This window comes from Nelusetta ayraudi, unplaced genomic scaffold (genome assembly GCF_046127955.1).
Source record: "Nelusetta ayraudi isolate G7.1 ecotype Tasmania unplaced genomic scaffold, CSIRO-AGI_Nayr_v1 ptg000042l, whole genome shotgun sequence".
Taxonomy (NCBI): Eukaryota; Metazoa; Chordata; class Actinopteri; order Tetraodontiformes; family Monacanthidae; genus Nelusetta; species Nelusetta ayraudi.
Window position 1 is genome coordinate 3,705,106 of NW_027466092.1, and position 19,503 is coordinate 3,724,608.

Consider the following 19,503-nt stretch of genomic DNA (forward strand, 5'->3'; position numbering starts at 1 on the left):
CGTGACTTTGAGGATGATTGTCGGTGCCAGACAGCTGGTTTGGGTTTTTCCACCAACTGTTGACCCATTGGGATCTACTAGATCCCTGACATTTCAGTTCAGTAAAGCCTTGAATATAACACCAACAACTTCCTTGTTTGTTGTGATGAGGAGTTAGTCCGATTAAGGAGAATTAACTGGACGGTTGATTCTCGTAAACATGTCGATGTTTCGTATGAAATGTCTCTTTAAGCTAACGCAAGTCATTAGACAACAGTGAAACACAAGCTGAAGGTCTAGTACAGTTGCTTAGGGGAATAAAAACATTCACAAAAACCACAACGGACATCAGCAATGAGGGCCTTGGTGAAGAAATCACAGTATCGACAGCAATCCTTCAACGACTTCAAACTCAACCGAGGAGCGCCAATGTTGGCGGAAGGGGTTATTTGATTAGTGTGGCGCGCTGAGGGTTGTCAGGCTGGTTGAACGTCAGTGTTTACCTGAGAGCCCCCCCAACGAGCAGAGAACTGTTGCCCGAGACAGAGAAGTGAGGCAACGCTCAGACTGACAGAACACAGCTGCTGCAGACAACGTCACACACACACACACACACACACACACACACACACACACACACAGTCGCAGGAAGCCGCCGCCAAGACCCCTACCTACATCCTGTGCTCTTTTGACCTGACAATCAACATTTTCTCTCTAGTAATCTTAATTATTTGAAACAAACAGGTTTCTCATGCTACAGGGCCCATGCTCCAGCTGAGGAAAACCCCCAAATTATAAAATACAACACAGGTTTCGGATTGATGCCTCACTCTTATGATATGTACTGGCTCATCCTTCACAGTCAGTAACACCAGTTTGTGATTAGTGCTAGCTGACAGTCTCAGAACTATGTCATCCTCGCATCTCTGTGTCTATCTCAAAGTATTTCAGTCCCAGTGTAAACATTTGGCAACACAACAATAACTGGGTGCGACTAAGGCACGAAGCCTTGAAAATATATGAAGGAACAATACATTTTTCTGTTATTTTAAGTTAATTTAATGAAGCAAAAGTCGCTACGCTGCACCTGGAGCCTGAAAGTCCACAAGCCCACCTCTGTTTTCACTCTTCCCATGACTCTGCCACACAGCACCGCAGTCCTGCTCGACTCTGCACTGCCACAATCAGGACAATCATCCACACCTGTCACTCTGCTTCCCAGCAATCAAGACAACCAGCCCTCACCTGCTGTCCCTCACCTTTTTTTTTTTTTGTCTAGTTATTTTGTTCCCCTAAGAGAACTAAGTATTACAGGCCAATAGAGATTTAATGTATTATCGCTTTTGGTACTTATTGTCAAATTGTCCTCATTAAAAATATTAATGACATAAACGATGAATGAATGGAATGCCTGACTTTAAAAACAATTCTTGACTAGAGTCAAGATAAGGTAACATCTAGGGAACATTTACCCAAGTATTTTCTTTTCATTGTGCCTCCTACTCGACTCTTTTACCTCACAGAGTGAATACAGCCCAACTCTCAACAACCTCATACTATGTCCATTGTAAGATCATAGTTTTTCAGACTTTTTCAGACTGGATCTATCTATCTATCTAATCTATAAATTGCCAAAAATCACATTTTTAACCCCCACACAAACATGCTAAGCTTCCCGCTGAAGTTGACTGATCTTCGCATGTTTGGAAGGAGAAAATAAAGAGTTGAAACCAATACTTGGCTGTGTCTTGCTGCCAATCTGTGGTTGCTCCTAACCTGGCCAGAACGGCCCTTTTGTGACATCACTTTCTGACAAGTGGAGCAAGCTCAGGAGGTAGAAGATGGAGCTTTCACTGACAGGCTGCAGACACATTATTGATCAAAAACATTAGCAAAGTTATTTTTAAATATAACTTGCATCATATGTGAACTTCACTCTGAAGCAAAGGATATTCAAACTTGTATCTGGCACTGGTTTCTAGCTGCGTCCTCCACAAAGGAACTTAAAGTCTCTGGTGATTTCCGGCAGGGTAACAGCTGAAAAGCGCCTCCTCTGTGGCGTCAAGCACATGTACACTGAATCGAACACAGCGTTGCCGCGCACTTCCTCCTGTGACACTGTGTCGGGCAAATGGCCGAGGGACAGCTGGAATCCACAGACAGCAAATGAGGGGAGATATTTAAAATATGTCAGACATGTGTCTGGTCCCATCAGCAGCCATGGTGCTGTACACCACTGATGCATCATGAATAGAAACTCAAGGCCATAACCATATGGCCACTAAGAAGAAGAAAAAAAAAAAAAAAAAGCAGGCACATCAAATGGAATAAGTGTTTTTAAACAGTTGCCATTTTTTATATATATATATATATATATACATAAATTGCTAAAAAAAAAAAATAATAATAATAATAATAATAATTTATTTTTTTTAGCAATTTTTAAACAGTCACATCTGCTTTGTCTAAAACACAAGAAAGCCCACTAAAGACCAACTGTCACATTTTTTTGATCTAGATGTCTGTGCAGTCGGCCAATAAACACACTATGGAATGTTGGGTTTTTGGTTGTTTTTTTTTTAACATGTGATGTGTGCATCACTCAGCAAAGTGCTCAGATGCGACACCCCGGCCGCACGCTCCGAGTGCGTCGCCTTTAAAATGCGCAGTCCAATGTGTCGAGCAGGTTTAGGAGCGTCCCGTCCGTCTATATCACGCGTGCACACTCACGCTCGCTCGCGCGCGCACGCACGCACGCACGCACACACACGTGCGCGGTCCCAGACAGTTCAGATGAGACTTGTCACGTCCGTTGACATAGGGCCCAATTAAAAGGGGAGGATTAAGCCAGGGCTGGGTGACCTCCCCAGGAATCTCTAGGAGACGCTGTGTGTACACTGTCAAACCCTCTGACAGACTTTTCCTTTAAGCACTTTCACCTGCTAATTAAGACGCAAGGCTGCTGCTGCTGCTCTGTGGTGTGTGCGTGCCTGTGCGTGTGTGTGTGTGTGTGTGTGTGTGTGTGTGTGTGTGTGTGTGTGTGTGTGTGGCGCTTACAAGAATAATATAGCCGCAGCAAAATGTCAAAATGAGATTTGCGGCCAGAAGAAGATCCTGAGTAAATATTTGACTTGCGAACTCTACGTCTTTTGGGAGTACGTGCTCCAGCGCGAGGGGGACACCACGTGTCATTCGTCACATTTAAAAACGCGCCGTGTTTTTCGGCGTGTGCATCTCAGCGCAACAACAAAAGCCGGCCGGGGCCAGTGTTTATGGTGTGGAGAGATCAGGAGCAGTGGGCTGTTGCCGCAGGGAGCTCCCTGTGACTGATTAGCACCGTGTCGCAGCGGAAAAGGAGCGGCGGGCCACACATTTCTTTTTGTGCGCGGTAGCAAACTGTGAAGTGGTCGCGTCGGAAATGGGCAGATATTTTTAAGGGACTCAAACAAAGTCTGGCCGGAGATGGGACTTCTAGGTGGATAAAAAAAAAAAAAGAGAGAAAAAGAAATGGAAAGGAAAAATAAAAATAGATTGACGCTCCCACACACAGCGACTTATTATTTTTATTCAAGCTGAGCAGCAACTCTTAATTGGCACCTAGGATTGAACAAAACATTATATAATTTAAATAATTCTGCGATAAACTGGCGACTTGTCCAGGGTGTCACCCTGCCTTCACCTCATGACAGCTGGGACAACAACTTTTTTTTTTTTTTTTTTTTAATTCTGATGAGTTCACTGACAGGATGGAGATGTTAGGAAACATGGGTGAATGGAAGTGTGCATGACATGGGTGTGTAATTTAAATATGAACAAGCAAGCAGGGAGGGGAAAAAAAAACTATTGTGTAAGCTCAAGAGATGCCAATATTCTCAAAACGAACCCATGAGAAAATGAAAAAAAGTCTTGATGGAATTTGTTGAAACCAGAAAAGAAGTTAGGCCTCTTTGAAACACAATCTGATGTCAAAACCAATAAATTGCATTTGATATACCCTGAGACACTGGTGGGAGAAGCTTTTCCAAGTAAAAGCAAAATAAGATGAATTCTTAAATACATGACTCATTCGTGCAGAAAGAGACAAGTTTTGGCCAAAAAAAAAAAAAAAAATGAGAAAAAAAAAAAAAGCAGACTCAAACAACATATTGCACTTGGGACTCTTATCAGTGAGCTGGCAAACAAAATACACATGATTACATTTAAATCAGACACATGAAGTCATGGGAGGTGCCAGCACTTATTTTGCCGCCTGTTGCTCCTCGGCCAGCCGACATCCAGACAGAAAGCTCGTCTCGCTCGGGGACACGTACGGTCTTTCAGCATTTAGCCTCCCTGCATTCTCAGCTGTAACTGCTGAAGCTTTTAATCAGGGTTTTAGTGAGACAGTAGCCCTCTGGAACATCAGCCATGGCAGACTTTGACACCTGCTGCCGAGCGTAAACAAGGACGCAATTAATGACGCTCAAGGCAACATTTTCCTTTCGGAAAGAGTGGGGGTCAACCCTCGCCCTGTGCAGCTGACGTGGGGAAGGGCTGGGCGCCGAGGCCACTGGCTGGCTCCGCCCGTCCGTGGCGTTGCGGGCACTGTGCTTGTAGTTCAACTCAGACAAATGTCGTCCTGGTATGTGGGAGCCGGAGGAAGGGATGCTTTGTTGACTGCAGGCAGGGGGAGTGAGCTATCATGCTGCTGATAAGACAAACCTTCTGCCTCTGAGCTGCTGGGAGGAGGGAGGGGCGGGGGGGGGGGGGGGGGGGGGGGCACATTCAGCTGATCGCTAACTGTGGTCTGTATCGATAACTTCCCTCACCTGCAGCCTCCGGAGACGAGAGGTGGTTTCCTCTAATGTTAGAAATGTCTCCATTTTTGTAAAAGTATAGATTCGCTTTTTTTATGCTGCTATTAATACCAAAGCACTTAGGGCCACATCCTCAAAGTAGCGCAGTGGTAAATGACGGCATATTTTTTGCAATGACGTTGCGCACGTACTCTGTGCCACCCTCGGCCTGCATTCACAAAGGGTTTTTTTTCCCACTGATGTGCAGGTGAAAAAAACCCAGAAATACAGCACCTGAGTCAATGGCGCAAATTCGCTCCGCTGACCTTGCCACAGTTTGCATCCTAGATTGTTGGATATGAGTACGGGTGTGGTTGGTTGTGTGACAAGAATGATCCCGGCAACCTGAACCATCCAATAATTTCCACGTCTCTGATTTGAAATAGGGAAACTCTGATCCAATATACGCGGTGCTTTTGCGCGCCCGAGAATACGATGCCTCCATCTGTGTGACTGCTGCCATGATGGGAAGGTGGTCAAGGTGCGTCAGCGTGATGTAGTATGTTCTATATTTACATCCACAGAGCGACGAAGCGGCCGTTATTTATTTATTTTTTTTCTCGCTCTTTGCATTTTCACATGGTTCATTCACATTGCTTCGCCTATTGCCCGGTGTGAAAGGACCTTCGGAGCAGATCTCTGAAGTCTTCCCACCGTTAAAAAAAGATCCGCTGTCATTGACACAGACTTGTATGTATAGGCCCATATCTGTTACTGTGAGGTGGCAGACAGGCAACACATAGTCGTCATAGTCCAGGCCAGATGGGGGCTCGATGTCAAAGACAGGGCTGCCATTCACCTTTTTTCAAGCCAATGATTTTTGATTTTTGAAACTATGAATTAAGATAGAAACATAGATAGCGTTGCTTCACATGAGCCTGTTGTGAGGAGCTATTTGACCACTCTCCACAATGGTCCAGTAATGGGGCCTATAATATTACAAGAAGAAGAAGAAGAAGTAGAAGACCTTTATTGATCCCACGGTGGGGAAATTTACATAATTACAGCAATCAAAAAAGAATGCAGTGCAAACGGTCAAGAATTATATTAACTAAATATATAGACAAAAATAAAATATAAAATAAAAAAAATAAGAAGCGAGATAAAGAGCGAGATATTTACAGATTAAACAGTTGAATGTGCTACATGCTCTGCTATAAATGAGTTTCTATTGCATCTAAATGAGAAATTTACAGTGATTGTTGTTGTATCCCAGTGGATGGGATTTTACTGAGTGCAATTGTACAGCCTGATGGCTGCAGGCAGGAATGACCAGCGGTCGCGCTCCTTCTTGCACTGAGGGTGCAGCAGCCTCGAGCTGAAGGAGCTGCTCAGGCTCTCTACAGTGTGGTGCATGCAGGTGGTGGGAGGCGTTGCGTCAGCTTGGCCAACATCCTTCGGTCCAACACCTCCTGGATGGAGTCCAATGGACAGTCCAGGACGGAGCTGGCTCCCCTCACCAGTTTGTCCAGTTTCCTCCTGTCCCTGTCCGTGACTCCACTCCATCCAGATCATAGAAAGTCCGGAGAAGGACCCTGCTGACCCCGAAGGACCTCAGTCTCCTCGGCAGATGGAGGCGACTCTGGCCCTTCTTGTAGATCCCTGTGGTGTTTGTGGACCGGTCCAGTTTATTGTTCATATGAACACCCAGGTACTTGAATGAGCCCACTATCTCAATGTGCGAGCCCTGGATGTCCACGACTGTGTGTGTGTTTGGGTGCACTCAACAAGACATCAGTTATGTTTTCCTGACACCAGAGCAAAGAACCTTAGTCTTGTGTAGTAAATGGTCTCTGCAGCCATCATCAGATGTAAGATTTGTTAGCATTACTGCTACTTACGGTTAGTCTAAACAGCCTCAATTTGGTTTTAGGTTCAAGAGTATTTACTGGTGTTGCAACATTATGAGAAGCACGTACGTACATACGTGACTGTCTCCACCTGTTTATTGTGCGAATGGTTACCCTTTAAAAGTCACATTGCAAACATAACTATTGAATTATCAGATATGTTCATAAAACAACACCTCAATATTGAGTAGCGCTAACGAGACGGTTTGTGTTGGCTCATGGTTCAATTATCAATCAAGTTCTGACCGATAAACTTCCCCCGACGACTGCAGTGAGGACAGAACGTACACTTATTAATCCCATCCTCCTGGCACTAAATGTAAAAAAAAAAATAAAGCATTTACAAAGCCTTGGTGCGTGTACTTGCATCCATACTGTATATTGGCAAACCACTGTTTTTTCCCCCTGAGCCACGCCGACCATCGTGAAAGGCCAGAAGATCGTTAACAAGCGCGTGACGGAGCCAACGTAAATACTGGCAGAATGATTGGGACAAGGAGAGAGCCAATGAGGGCTCGCCATCTGGCACGCATTATTACCGAGTGTTACTGAGCGCTGCTGCTTTACAATGATGTCCAAGCGCGCTAACAGGCCTATTAATACTTTGCCATCGCAAAGTATTGTGCGAAGGCACAAAACTTTGTGGCTGCCCCTGCAGTGAGAGTTCCCGCTTGCTCCAGAGCGGCTGCTCCACTATCAGTATCAGCCGCAGCGCCTCTATCTTGATCTTTCTCCCCCCCCTCCCCGCCCCCCCGCCCCCCTCGCTCCCTCGACCCTTCCCTAATGACAGGCGGCAGGGCTGATAGGCAGATATATTTACACTGTTTGGCGAAGGGAGGAGGAGGAAGAAGTCATCAGCCGAGCCCCGTCCAGCCTGCGGGGCCCCGGCGAGGCGAGGCCAGACGAGGGTGGGCGGGGCTTAGAGGGAAAACCCTTTGCCGGTTTAGCCCCTCCCAGAGCGGAGAGCGGGGCATGTCTGTGCGTGTGCTGCCCCCAAACCCACCCACCCACCCACCCCCAACCGCCCTCCAGCCCCCCGGCCTGTGCTGTTCTGTGCTCAGAGTTCTCAGCTGGATGGGACCAAAAAGCCTGAGTGGCCCCAGACTCACACACTCCCACATCAGCCTCTCGGGGGAGGTGAGGCAAGGAGAGAGAGAGAGAGAGAGAGAGGGAGAAAGAGAGAGAGAGAGAGAGAGAGAGATCCTGTCGCTGAGCGTGCACACGCCGGCTGACAGACGCTCAGCGAGTCGCCAGCAGTTCTCGCAGCAGCTCCTGACACCTGCCTTCCATTGAGAGACCCGTTGATGCGGCCGGCCGGCTCGACATCCTCGGCGGCCTGAGGGTTCCGAGTGAGCGTGACTTTTATCCCGCGACCTTTTTGACACTGGAACCATAACTGCGAGCATTATGACTCTTCTGGGCTCCGAGCACTCCATACTGATACGAAGCAAGTTTAGATCAGGTAAGGAGCAAACCAGAGCCGCTCTGGACGTCTGACTGTCTTTTGTTCACCAACCTGCCTCTGTGTACCATTTGTTGTTGATGCTGTTGTTGTTTTTTTTATATATTGTTAGCGTACATCATTGATGCTTCTTTTTTAACTGGAGAGAGAGAGAGAGAGAGAGAGAGAGAGAGAGAGTGAGAGAGAGTGAGAGAGAGAGAGAGAGAGAGAGAGAGAGAGAGAGAGAGCGCTCGTACAGCGGTGCTCCATCTGCGCTCGGCAGTCACATGCAGGCAGCCCCTGTGCGCGTTCGGGTCACTCACCTGTCTGTCAGGGATGAGCCGCGCTGACACGCGTGGCATTCACAGGTGTGTGTGATGTCCCCCCCCCCTACCCCCGCCCCCGCCCCTCCCCACCCCATCCCACCCCTCCCTGGGCGTGTGACGCGCAGAGGCGAGGGGTAACCAGAAAGGTTCTGAGCAACATCAGTCAGACGTCCTCTGCGCGAGCGCCGAGCCAGGCGTCACGCCGTGATGGATTCCCGGCCCGGCCCGGCGCTTTGATCTTCGTCCGCCTCCTCATAAAGAGGAGGGGAAGGAAAAAAAAAAAATACAAAAACGAAGAAGAAAAAAAAAAATGCGAGCGCAGCCGCGTGAGAGCGATGTCTCGGGCAGGTGAGTGCACTTGCTCCGTGCCAACCTGCTGCCGCTGAGGCAAAGCAGCGAGTCCTTCTTCAGCCTGAGCGCGCTGATAAGGGGAGATAAGGCACCGGAGAGGGGTCAAAGGTTATCTTAATATGACTGAATTGGAAGCTAATGGGCCGCGTGTGAGTGTGTTTGCGTGCGAGTGCGTGTACGCGTGGGCATATCAAAGGGGGAGGACGGCTACAAAGCACAGCACCGGTTTAAACTTTCCTTAACACGCAGCAGCTGTTGTGGTTTTTTGTATTTGTCGGCCTCGCATCGCACACGCACACGCACACACACACACACACACACACACACACACACACTCTGACTTCAACACTCTCCTTTTCACGCACACTTTTTGGAGTGACTCTATTAGGAAGACACACTCTGCAAGGTGTGTGTGTGTGTGTGTGTGTGTGTGTGTGTGTGTGTGTAAATCTGGCCAACAGTGCCACCTCCCTGAGAAAAGTGTAACTGATGGCGGCGGTGCCGCGACTCTTCAGGAGGCACTTGCACCCTGAAAGGACAAAAAAAAAAAAAAAAAAAAAAAAAAAGAACGCCTCACGTTTCTCTGTGAGAAAACACAGTGGCGTCTTGTCGAAAGCGGCTCCCAGGCCTCACTTCCTTCCAGTTTCTCTTGTGACCCGTAATTGCGCACCAGGAATGGCAGGGTAAATGATGCTCTTCCTCTGAGTTGTTTAGAGCAGAGCGGCGGGGTGGGAAATGACGCCGGGTGCTTGGGGAACGCAGGAGGGTGGACGTCTCGCGTTGCACGGAGGCGGGGAGCGTCTGCGCCCAGCCGGTCCTCCACGCGGCGAGCGGCGCGCAGGACCGGGAGGAGGAGACGTCCCCCTTCTTGTGCGCGCGGCGTCTGAGGTCCGCTTGAGGAATCGTTGCGCTGCGATGCAAGCCGAAGGCCGGCTGGATTTATGAGCGCCCGAGTGAAATAGTGAGCGTAAGAGAAGTGAAACTGCCCATAATTCTCTGCGTGATAACAGCTGACGACAGACGCAGTCTCGGACAATCAGGTTCTACGGGATTTATGGCTTTTCTTTAAGCTTAAGCAGCTGAGTTACATTTTGTGCCCCCACCAACTCCCCATGAAAAAAAACCCCACTGTCGCTCCATCTCTTTTCTAATTGAATTAACAGGCATGGTGGAAACTAGCACGACATGGAAACTTTTCAAAAGTTTCTCAGTGTGTCGGTCACTTACTGGCTCTCAAGGCCAATGTGCCAAACTGGTCTGACAGCCAAGGCCGTCACTGTCACTGCATTATAGGTATCAACAATGCAGGGCATTAAAAAGGCTGTTTGCAATCGCCGTGTGCACGAAGCAGCTGCTCTGTGTCAGCTTCAACAACTGTTAGAAGTTATTCATCATGAAGCCGTGATTTTTCTTGAACTGAAACGCCTTCTTACTTACTTTGAAGTTACAAATTCATATCCTCCATCGCCCAATCCATCGCTCTGTCTTTCGGTCTCGCAGTTACTTTTATGCATTAGACACAATATTGGGGAGGACAAGCAGTTTATGATTTTTTTTTAAGAATTTTTTTTTTAAATAATGTACTTTAATGAAATCACCCACCTTGACCGATACAGACAAGCCTGAACTGTTTAGAAAGTACTGTGTGAGTGATTGTGTGTGAGCATTTGATTCGTCCCGTTATTTTAGGAGCAACATATTCACTCGGTGTCAGGCGGTGTTAGCTAGGCTAAGAACAGCCTCAGGTAAAGTAATAGGGTGTGTCATTAATCAAGGGTTCAAAACTAAAAAAAACTAAAATAAAATAAAATGTAACACTCGCCACTTTTTTTGTCAATGCAACTATTCCAGAATTGAAATGGACATCAAATGACAGCCAAAAGGGAGGGTGGGGCGGGGGGGGGAGTCTTGAGCTACGGAGTCTCGTGCATGTGCACATAGTAGGTGTGGACGTGTCACAGCTGTTTGTGTTTACATGCTCTCTCGGAAGTTGGTTTGTATAGAATGCCTCAGAGAGGGTGAGGCGGATAGTTTCTTGTGTGAAGTTATTCCATTCACTGGAGAAAAAGGCATCCTGTGCGTCTGGGTACATGGCATCAGTTTGCATTGCAACAGCAGCAGACAAAACTAAAAGCTCAACAGCAAACACTGTGACTGAGTGCCAATTTGGCAACAGATGGGGTGAAAAGCGCTTACCTGTGTAATGGGTTAGACTGTGTACTCAAAGGAGTAGGTTTTTTTTTTTTCTTTTCTTTTCTTCTGTTGCGATCCTCCTGTTGACCATAAGTCACCGTCTATGGAAGCGCTCCAGAAAATCTGCCTTAATGTTGGAGGGTTGACTATACTGCATCTGCCTCTGGATCCCGTTCACAAATCCGCTTCAAACTGTCCAAGACCTGCAGAATAAAAAATGCATGTTCTCCTTCAAGGTGGATTTTCACTTTAGCGTGAGGTATTAACCTAAAATAAACCCAATACTTCACTTAGGGATGCCTGTTTATTCAACGTTATACAGTCACACTCATACATCTGTCGCACATGCATTCCTGCGAGTGCTGAGGGAGAGTTCAGGAAAATTTGAGTAACAAATACAACGAGGCTCTCGAGCAAAGATCCTGAGGTTTTAGCGTAAAAAGGTGCGGTGTTATTGTTATTCTAAAAATGGGTGGCAAGGGGAGAACACTAAATCAGAAAATCACTGCACTGGCTTGTGTAATTATCGCCACTCCACCAGTGCAAACCGGGACAAAAGGTAATTTATTTACACCATAAATCTGCACACTTGTAAATGTGCCGGTGGATTTGTGTGCCCTTTGTTGTCAAGAAAAGCCCGCGTTAAAACAAATGTCTTTGGTTTCAAAGTCAACAGACAAAGAAGCAGAGTATCGTATGGTTCAGAGATCTGCGATTACACAGCCTGGCTCAAGTCCCCTCTGTGTAACATGTACACTGTGCAATCTGGTTTGGTGCTTTTAAAGAGAAAGAGCTGATTATGTGCCCGCAGCTGTGCTTTGTTTTTGAGGCATAGTCACTGATAAGCTTTTTCATAAACACAGAGCAGCAAACACTCTGTGCGGATTTGGACCAGCATCAGTGACAGTATCATTTACCACCTCATTTTTTATTTGTTGTTGTTGATGATGTTGTTGTCTTTTTTTTTTTCTTTCTTTCTTTTTTAGAGAGAGAAAGAGACACGCAACAAAAGTTGGTTTAATTTCTGAAGGCTGTTACTGTATCACTGCATCATTAAGTCAAGTTTTTTGAAGACTGTGAGTGCTGATATTGTGGATGTTCTTATGACTACACAAACTATTTGCAAGATTTAGTTTAGTTATTATATATATATATATATACATATATATATATATATATATATGTATATATACATATATATATGTATATGTATATATACATATATATATATATATATATATATATATATATATATATATATATATATATATATATATGTATATATATATGTATATAACATAGAGCATGCTGTCCCTGTGCTTCTTCAGAAACTTTTTACAATAAACACATGACAAGGGAGTAAGATTAACCTCGAGCTCAAATGCTAGTCGTTTTCCATTGTCACTTTTATTAATGACAGAAGAAACAATAAAAGAAAAGGCCGTTGGCCGACTCCAAACACGACTGCCACACAATATCGTCTGCTCTGAGGGAGCGCGTGTTCCTTAAATGAACAGATAAACTGCCAGATCAAACAGAAAGAACACGACTTGTTTAATAGTTGTTGTTTTTTTTTATCCGCAAATACTAAAAAACCAACTATAGTTCACCCGTCAGAGAACTTGTGGTGTTTTTTGTATGTTGTCGTATGAATGTTCGTTACTAGTAAGCAGTATCACATTCAATAACGTCCTTTTCCGACAACGCAATTTTCAATAGAAGTTATTTCGAGTCAAGCAAGCTCTTTTGTCTCAGACACTCAGACACAATGATACCTACCAAAGACGGCTGTTACGTGACAATTTTGTACTTACTATGGGTGAAGTATCTAACACCCGCTTCGCCCTCTTCCTCTTCTTCCTCGTTTACTTTATAGCGACGAATTCAGGACGGCAAGGGCTCTTGAGGCGACACCTTAACACAAATGAACCAAACGGAAACACAACATCAACGCCGCATTAAAACGTCCTCCGTAGCAACGCAAGTTAGTACGTTAGCCAATAGCTTGCTAATCGGACGCTCGCGTTAGCTATCATAGTAACGCGATAATGCGGCCAACTGCAACCTCACTCACCGGTATGTTGTCCACTGGGTGGGTGGAGTGGCAGGCAGAGGTCATGTTTAGACAGTATTCAGCATATAGTAACACTGTTAACGCAGTTCATCTATATCAAGTATCAGATAGATAGACAGATAGATAGACAGACAGACAGACAGACAGAAAGACAGATAGATAGATAGTTCATCTCCAAGAGACAAACGAAAGTGTTAGTACAGAGGTATTCGAGACAGCACTTTGATGTATTGACAATTGCATTAGCGTAGTTTGAAGACCATTTACATCAGTATAAGCTTTGTTCCAAAATACATTTAACACATCTGGTGAGCAAAGACCGGATTGTCATAGTAAATATAATCAAGGCAAGTAAAAATAAAATGATGTCCATTTCGTGGTAAAAATGTAAATGCTACATTCCATTCCAATCATGGCATCATTTATCTTTGACATTTAAATGAGAGCGGGGGGTTGCACACGTGTTGATATTCATCATTGTAGAAACTGAAGAAAAAAAAAAAACTGTGATACCGTATTGGTTCCATGTTTTGGTTAGCTCCCAGTCAGCGACTAATGCCGACATTTGCTCCATGTGATGTTGCGACTTGCAGGTCGTGACCCCTCACTGTAAACCAAAGCAGATGTCAGATGAGGGGAAAGGCCTGGTGTTACGTAACAGAGGTGCACTTCCAGGAGAGAGCGCTCCAGCGTGGCATCTCAGCTCAAGGATATTGACTAACACTTTGCAGAAATGATGCCTCAAAGCTGAAATTCCTAAACGTTGTGTCTGCATGAGCATGAACCACCAATAGAAATCAATAAATAAATAAAAGAATGATAAGCAGTGTGTGATCAGGGCCGCACAGGAAAAGGAGGAACATTTCATGCTGGTGTGTCAGATCTGGGGGTCTCACTAAAAGAGACCGTCAGATAACGGCGAGGAGGAAAAACACACACAGACAATGAAAAAGAAAAAAAAAAAAAAATAGTCACAGACATGAGCAGACCAATAGACGTGGGGGAGGGTCTGTGTTTATGACCCCTCACTCCCACCTAGACCACTTCCATGCACACGTACGGACACAGGGATCCGAGAAACTTGCGTTGCAGACCACACACTGCTGAGCAGATCTGTTTAAAAGCCAGGAGCTGTGTTTATCATTCCCCTACATCCTGCACACAGAAACATTTGGGAGCGAGCGGCGTTGTTTTCTCTTTTTTTTTTTTTCCCTCAACTGTTTGCTGTGTGCATATGTACATACATGACGTCCACGTGCCTGTGCCAAGTCGCAAGATTCATCGACTTAAACGAAACAGTGTTGCAAGCCATCCGAGCCTGTCGGTGATGTAAGATTCAATTATTGAACTCGCACTACATTTTGAGTGGCATGAATTCTCAGCCTCTTTCTCCCCCTGTTGTCTGACCCTCACCTGTGTTTCCACACTTTCTCATCTTTTCCCTTCATCTCTTTTTTTTTTGTCTTTGCTCTCCCCTGTCATCTCCTTGCTTTTCATCCTCTTCCCCCACCCCCACCCTCCCCCGACCTCAGTCCTACAGCTAAGACTTCAGCAGAGGAGGACACGAGAGCAGCTGGCAGACCAAGGCATCATGCCTCGTGAGTAACGTCTTCCCGACGCCGAGCCGCCACATATGCAGGCACACGCAGACACTTGGGGGATTAGAAAAGGCAACATTTTGGCCGTGGTGAGATTCAAATACACACAAATGAATCCCAGATTTATTGTCAGCCTGCTTGCAACTGGTATGTAGTTTTTTTTTTGTTTGTTTGTTTTTTAATCTCTCTGTTGGCATGAGCAGTCGTTGGCTTGTGATAATTATCGATGCAGTGGACATTGGAGCTAAGTTCTGATGTAGAAGGAGACATTGGATATTAAATGCAAAGTTACAGTGACAGTGTTTAAAGAGGTTTCTTTTAGGTCGCTTTTTAAGCAGTTTTCACTAACTATAACAATGTTCTACTATTTGTTTTGCAGTAAATTTATATTACATTTTTTTTTAGATATTAGAAAAAACAGTTTCATTGAAGAAAAACAACACAATGACCTTTTACTGCAAAATTATCACTTGGAATAAAATGAAAGACCAACCAACCTTCACCGTGTTCAAAGTCACTTAAATCCCCTTCCTTCCCCATTGTGCCACTCACTTTGAACCCCAGCCTGTCGTCTTCACCACGTCTGCATGGCGAAATAGCTATTTATGTCAACAAACAACTGAACATGTATCCAATAAATAGCCAGTGAGTGTACATGGGAGTACGTGACAATCAAAATAATTGCTTGTGCAAATGCCATTCTATTCATGAGTCTTCAGAACAAATGAAACCACAAGTGGTGAGTAACTTATGACTAAAATGTTTTTTTAGAGTCAACTGTGCCTTTAAGGGCAGATCAGGAGCAACATTTGTAACATAACATTTGTAACAAGTAGTTTAAGGACAGAAATGTGTTATATCAGCTGCATGGATGTCAAGTTCAAAAATAACTGTTCTACCAATAAGATCTACCAACTTTCCAACTACCATGTGAAACTTTCTTGATTTGTGGTGCAAAGTTTGCTTGAGCGGCATTTACTTTAGAGGTCCTGTCTTTGAATGAGGGATTAAAGGAAAGAAGCAGAAAGTGAAAAAAAAAAAAAAATCATCTCAGATGACACGTGTTCGAAAGAGAGACTAATCCAGATTTGGCAGACAGACGGGTCCACAGGTAGTGATGAGGTGGATAAATGTCAGCGTGCGTGCTGTGCTGACAGGCAGGCGGGCGGGCCGGAGTGCCTTCAGCCCGCGAGTCGGGCAGACGGCTCGCAGAGTGACCTCGGAGGAATGCTCCGGTGCTGGAGGAGTGTCCTCGGCCCTCAGGAGAACCTCGAGCGCTTCGCATAGACGGTACCTGTTTACAGCAGAGCGCCTGTGCAACGCCACATCAAAGCCAAGGCACGCCCCCAACACCGTGGCCGGGCAGGCAGGCAGCCGTTTACAAGAGCCAGACTTTGCACCGTTAATGTCACTTCAGGCGTAATGACGAGAACAAGTAGACCCGAGCGTACTGCCCGTACTCTTAAATCCTCACCGCTGCGATTAACGGCCTTGTGCGCCTTAGGTCACGATAGCACGCCGGTTTGTTGCCAGCATGCCAGGAATTGTCGCGTGCAGATAGGTATTTTTTTGCCGTCTTCCAAAATGTAACATTTTCCACACACGCGGTCAGGGAGCCCAAAAGCACTTGTGGCATTGTGGAGCAGTGAGAGTGCAACGGCGTGAGGGTGACTGGGGGTCTGTGACTGCAGGCCAGGGGTTTGTCGAATGATATCTCTGGCACCGTTTGCCATTTCGCAAAGGCTCCAGACTCTAGATAAACTGCTGGTAAGTGTGCGGGGGAACGGAATCCAGAGACCCAACGAGGCCCTATCTGTTTTTAGGAGTCTGTCACAGATAAGTCTAAAGGAGAACTACAATCGACCTGTGGTGGCTGCAAGCAGATGTTGGTTTTTTGGTTTCTATTTTTTTTTTTTAAGAGTAATTCGAATGAAGAGACTTTATTAATCCCTTTCAGGAATTTTGGTTTGCCAAGGTTTAACCCTATAGTATCAGAGCTAAGTACACACAAACTAAACACAAAAACACATAACAACTTTCGCTTGGTTGTGTTGAAGGTGGTGGTGGAGATGTAACTGAATAGGAGTCTTGTATTTGTCAGTATCACACACTGAAGTACTGCAGGTCTCACTCGTTCACCTCCCTGCTGGTATTTCACTTCATCCAACAGTTTGCTCCGACCAAGTGTTTTGATTGGACCAGGCCCGGGCGCCGTTAACTGGGGGAAAACAGAGAAAAGCCCAGGCCCAGCAGTCGTGGGGGCCCCCGCACAATACCATTATTAAACCAGTCTGCTTAATACACGATGCATGGGTCGGGGCCACAAACTGATTTTTAGTCGTGGGGTCCAAAATTGCTTGTCACGCACCTCCGACTAGCAGCATTCCATTAACTTTAATACTGAGTCATGTAATTATAGGACTCAACCATGTGATGTTTACCTGTATAGTCCAATGTGTTATGACGCTTGATAGCCAGGACACATGATTGGCAGCCACAGCTATTGGCTTAACTTTAAAAAAACGAAAGTTTCTCATTGGAGCTATTTGTCATTTTGTAATATAATGTAATAATAATTAAGAAGACAATCAGCCACACAAGCTGTGTTTCCACTACCCCTAGAATTTCGCAAAACCTAAATATCGCAATTAAAAACTGGTCATTAAAAAAAATGAGGTGGTTTTTTCAGATGTACTGATACAGAGGTATATCACACAAGTGTAACGGAAACACTTTTTTTTTTTTCCGCATTTACGCGTCAACGGACGTGACGTACGGAGGTCACGTGACCAGTTCACTTCAAGTGAAAATCGCGCGTTATGTTTGGATGGAGGAGGAGACGGGATATTTTTTACAACAAAGTAATCAAAGGGAAAAATACAACGATCCTTTTTGACAGCAAACAAACGCAAACAAACAAAAGCAAACGTAATTCCCGTAAATCTACGTCTTATGCGCTTCACACCATTCAATGGAAACGCCTGCAAATCGCAATTGGGCTTTGTCGAAATTTAAGAAAAATCGCTTTGATTTTGCGAAAAACTGTAATGTAAATGTGGCCACAGTCTCTCGTTGGTATTCCAGAAACAAAATAAAAAAAAATAAAAGTAAAGAAGAAATTGATTGTTGCCGCCAGCTACAGCGCAACCCCAGTGGGCTTCATTGAAAGTCAACGTCCTTTTGTTTCTGACTGTCCACCCAGCCAGCAGTACCAACGCTGGACATCGTCCTGTCGCGCCTCAGTATCGTTGCAGGTGCGGTCGCAATGGCGGCATCGAGCGGCCTCGTACCGGCAGCGCGATGCCTCCTTCCTCCTCGCCGCTGTGGATGTGACTCCCGTGGCGTTGGCTGCCCCCCGCCTGCCGTTCTTATTCCTGCTTGCAGGGACAGACGCTGCGCACGCTCTGTGTATATATTACCCAGGGAACATCTGGTGTTTATTAGCCCGTTGAAGAATCCGCCCCAGCCTCTTAGGCCTGACTGGCGTGTGGCCTGCGTCGAAGCACACTGTCTGCCTGCTGGCCACGGGTCTAAACACACACACGCGCGCGCGCATACACACACACACACACACACACAAACACACACACACACAATCTAATATTTCCTCATAAAGATAATAGGGCTGTAGCTGCAGGTTTACTACGCTTTTCCCCCCTGCCCGTGTTTGTACGTTAAAAAACACTTACTGTTAAATTCCCTGGACTGTGGCGCTTTCATCCCCTTCCCGGCTGATGGAAACACAACAGGGAAGGGCTGGTGCCCGCTCTTACCGCCGTGTTTACGTTGGACCCATGCAGTCGGCAGGTACGTGCAGAGTGGGTTTAAAGTGCGTCGCGTGTTTTAGTGCCGCTCCAGAATGTTTAAAAGCCCGTAAGGCCGACTTCAGACTCACCAGCTCGTGTTTCGCCGTGCCAGCGAGGGACAGAGCAGTCAGTCAGTCAGTCAGTCAGTCAGTCAGTCAGGTCCTAAATCAGCCAGTGGCAGGTGAGGCAGCTGAAGTGTGCTGTCAGTCATGAGCTGATGATGATGTCATCCGGCATGGTAATGGAGCGCCAACGTGACCGACCAGCAGCTTTTGTGGTGGGGGGGGGGGGGGAGTTTCAGTCACTCCTTTGACCTCCACTTGCAATTTCAGGATTTCCTACAGCTGTTTTTAATCGGAATTAAAGTGATTTTTTTTTTTGCAAGTGTCACTCAAAAACTGTTTCACTCCATCGCCATGTCTTCATTTTTTTTTTTTTTTTTTTATGATTTCTGTCTATTCCACTGCTGCACCCAAGGGAATGCCCAAGTTCAACAGAGTTGTCTCACCTCGGTGCAGGGTTCCAGCTGTCAGCAGCTTTTGATCACTGGCTGAAACAATTCACCGTCTCGCAGTCGTGACTTTCTTCTGAAGCGTGCCAGGATTTGATTGGCGTGCGCTCAGCTTTGCAGGGAGACGCCACAGTGAAATACACTCGGGAGAATTTGGACACGGCATCGGAGGGCAGGGTTCCGTTCATTCCCATTACTTGCTCAGCCGAGCGTGAAACAAACACGGGATCTTTGAACGGGGTTTTCTTAAATAACCCACTTGGATCCTCAGTACTGCTGAGTGTCTCCTCTGCCTTTCAGTCAAACGTCAAGCAGGAAATAGAACATGTGTTTTGTATAGTCGTTACAAATATAATCAGACAAAATAAATCAAATTGTAATCAAACAAAATCCAGGGTCGTAACTCTCAAAATGTCTCTGTTACAATCGTGAAAATAAGGAGAGGAAACTGTAATTACACTGTTAGGCCGCTTTGTTGACTTTGCACAGGCTGGCTTTTGGTTGGGTTGTAGAAGACAACAAAATATAAGAGTTTCTGT

At 45.7% G+C, this 19,503-nt stretch overlaps 1 protein-coding gene and 1 long non-coding RNA gene across 15 annotated transcripts in view; one reads left to right on the plus strand and one right to left on the minus strand.

The window, feature by feature from the left end:
• The window catches only part of LOC142893284 (uncharacterized), a 47,245-nt gene extending 34,332 nt beyond the window's left edge, over nucleotides 1-12,913 (minus strand). Inside the window, exons 1-2 of the long non-coding RNA XR_012927682.1 lie at nucleotides 12,790-12,913; nucleotides 10,979-11,178 (exon numbers count right to left, since the gene is read on the minus strand). This is a non-coding gene — a long non-coding RNA (uncharacterized LOC142893284). The remainder of the gene's footprint in view (nucleotides 1-10,978; nucleotides 11,179-12,789) is intronic.
• myocd (myocardin) overlaps nucleotides 1-19,503 on the plus strand; it is a 102,249-nt gene that overhangs the window by 69,035 nt on the left and 13,711 nt on the right. For 10 of the 14 annotated variants that reach the window (XM_076033705.1, XM_076033701.1, XM_076033707.1 and 7 more), the window contains one exon: nucleotides 14,582-14,647. The exons of 1 other annotated variant lie outside the window; for it this stretch is intronic. In XM_076033705.1, coding sequence (XP_075889820.1) covers nucleotides 14,582-14,647 — 66 coding nt within the window. Of the gene's footprint in view, nucleotides 1-7,713; nucleotides 8,127-14,581; nucleotides 14,648-19,503 lie in introns of those variants that run through there. 3 more of the 14 variants (XM_076033708.1, XM_076033714.1, XM_076033715.1) reach the window with 3 other exon arrangements.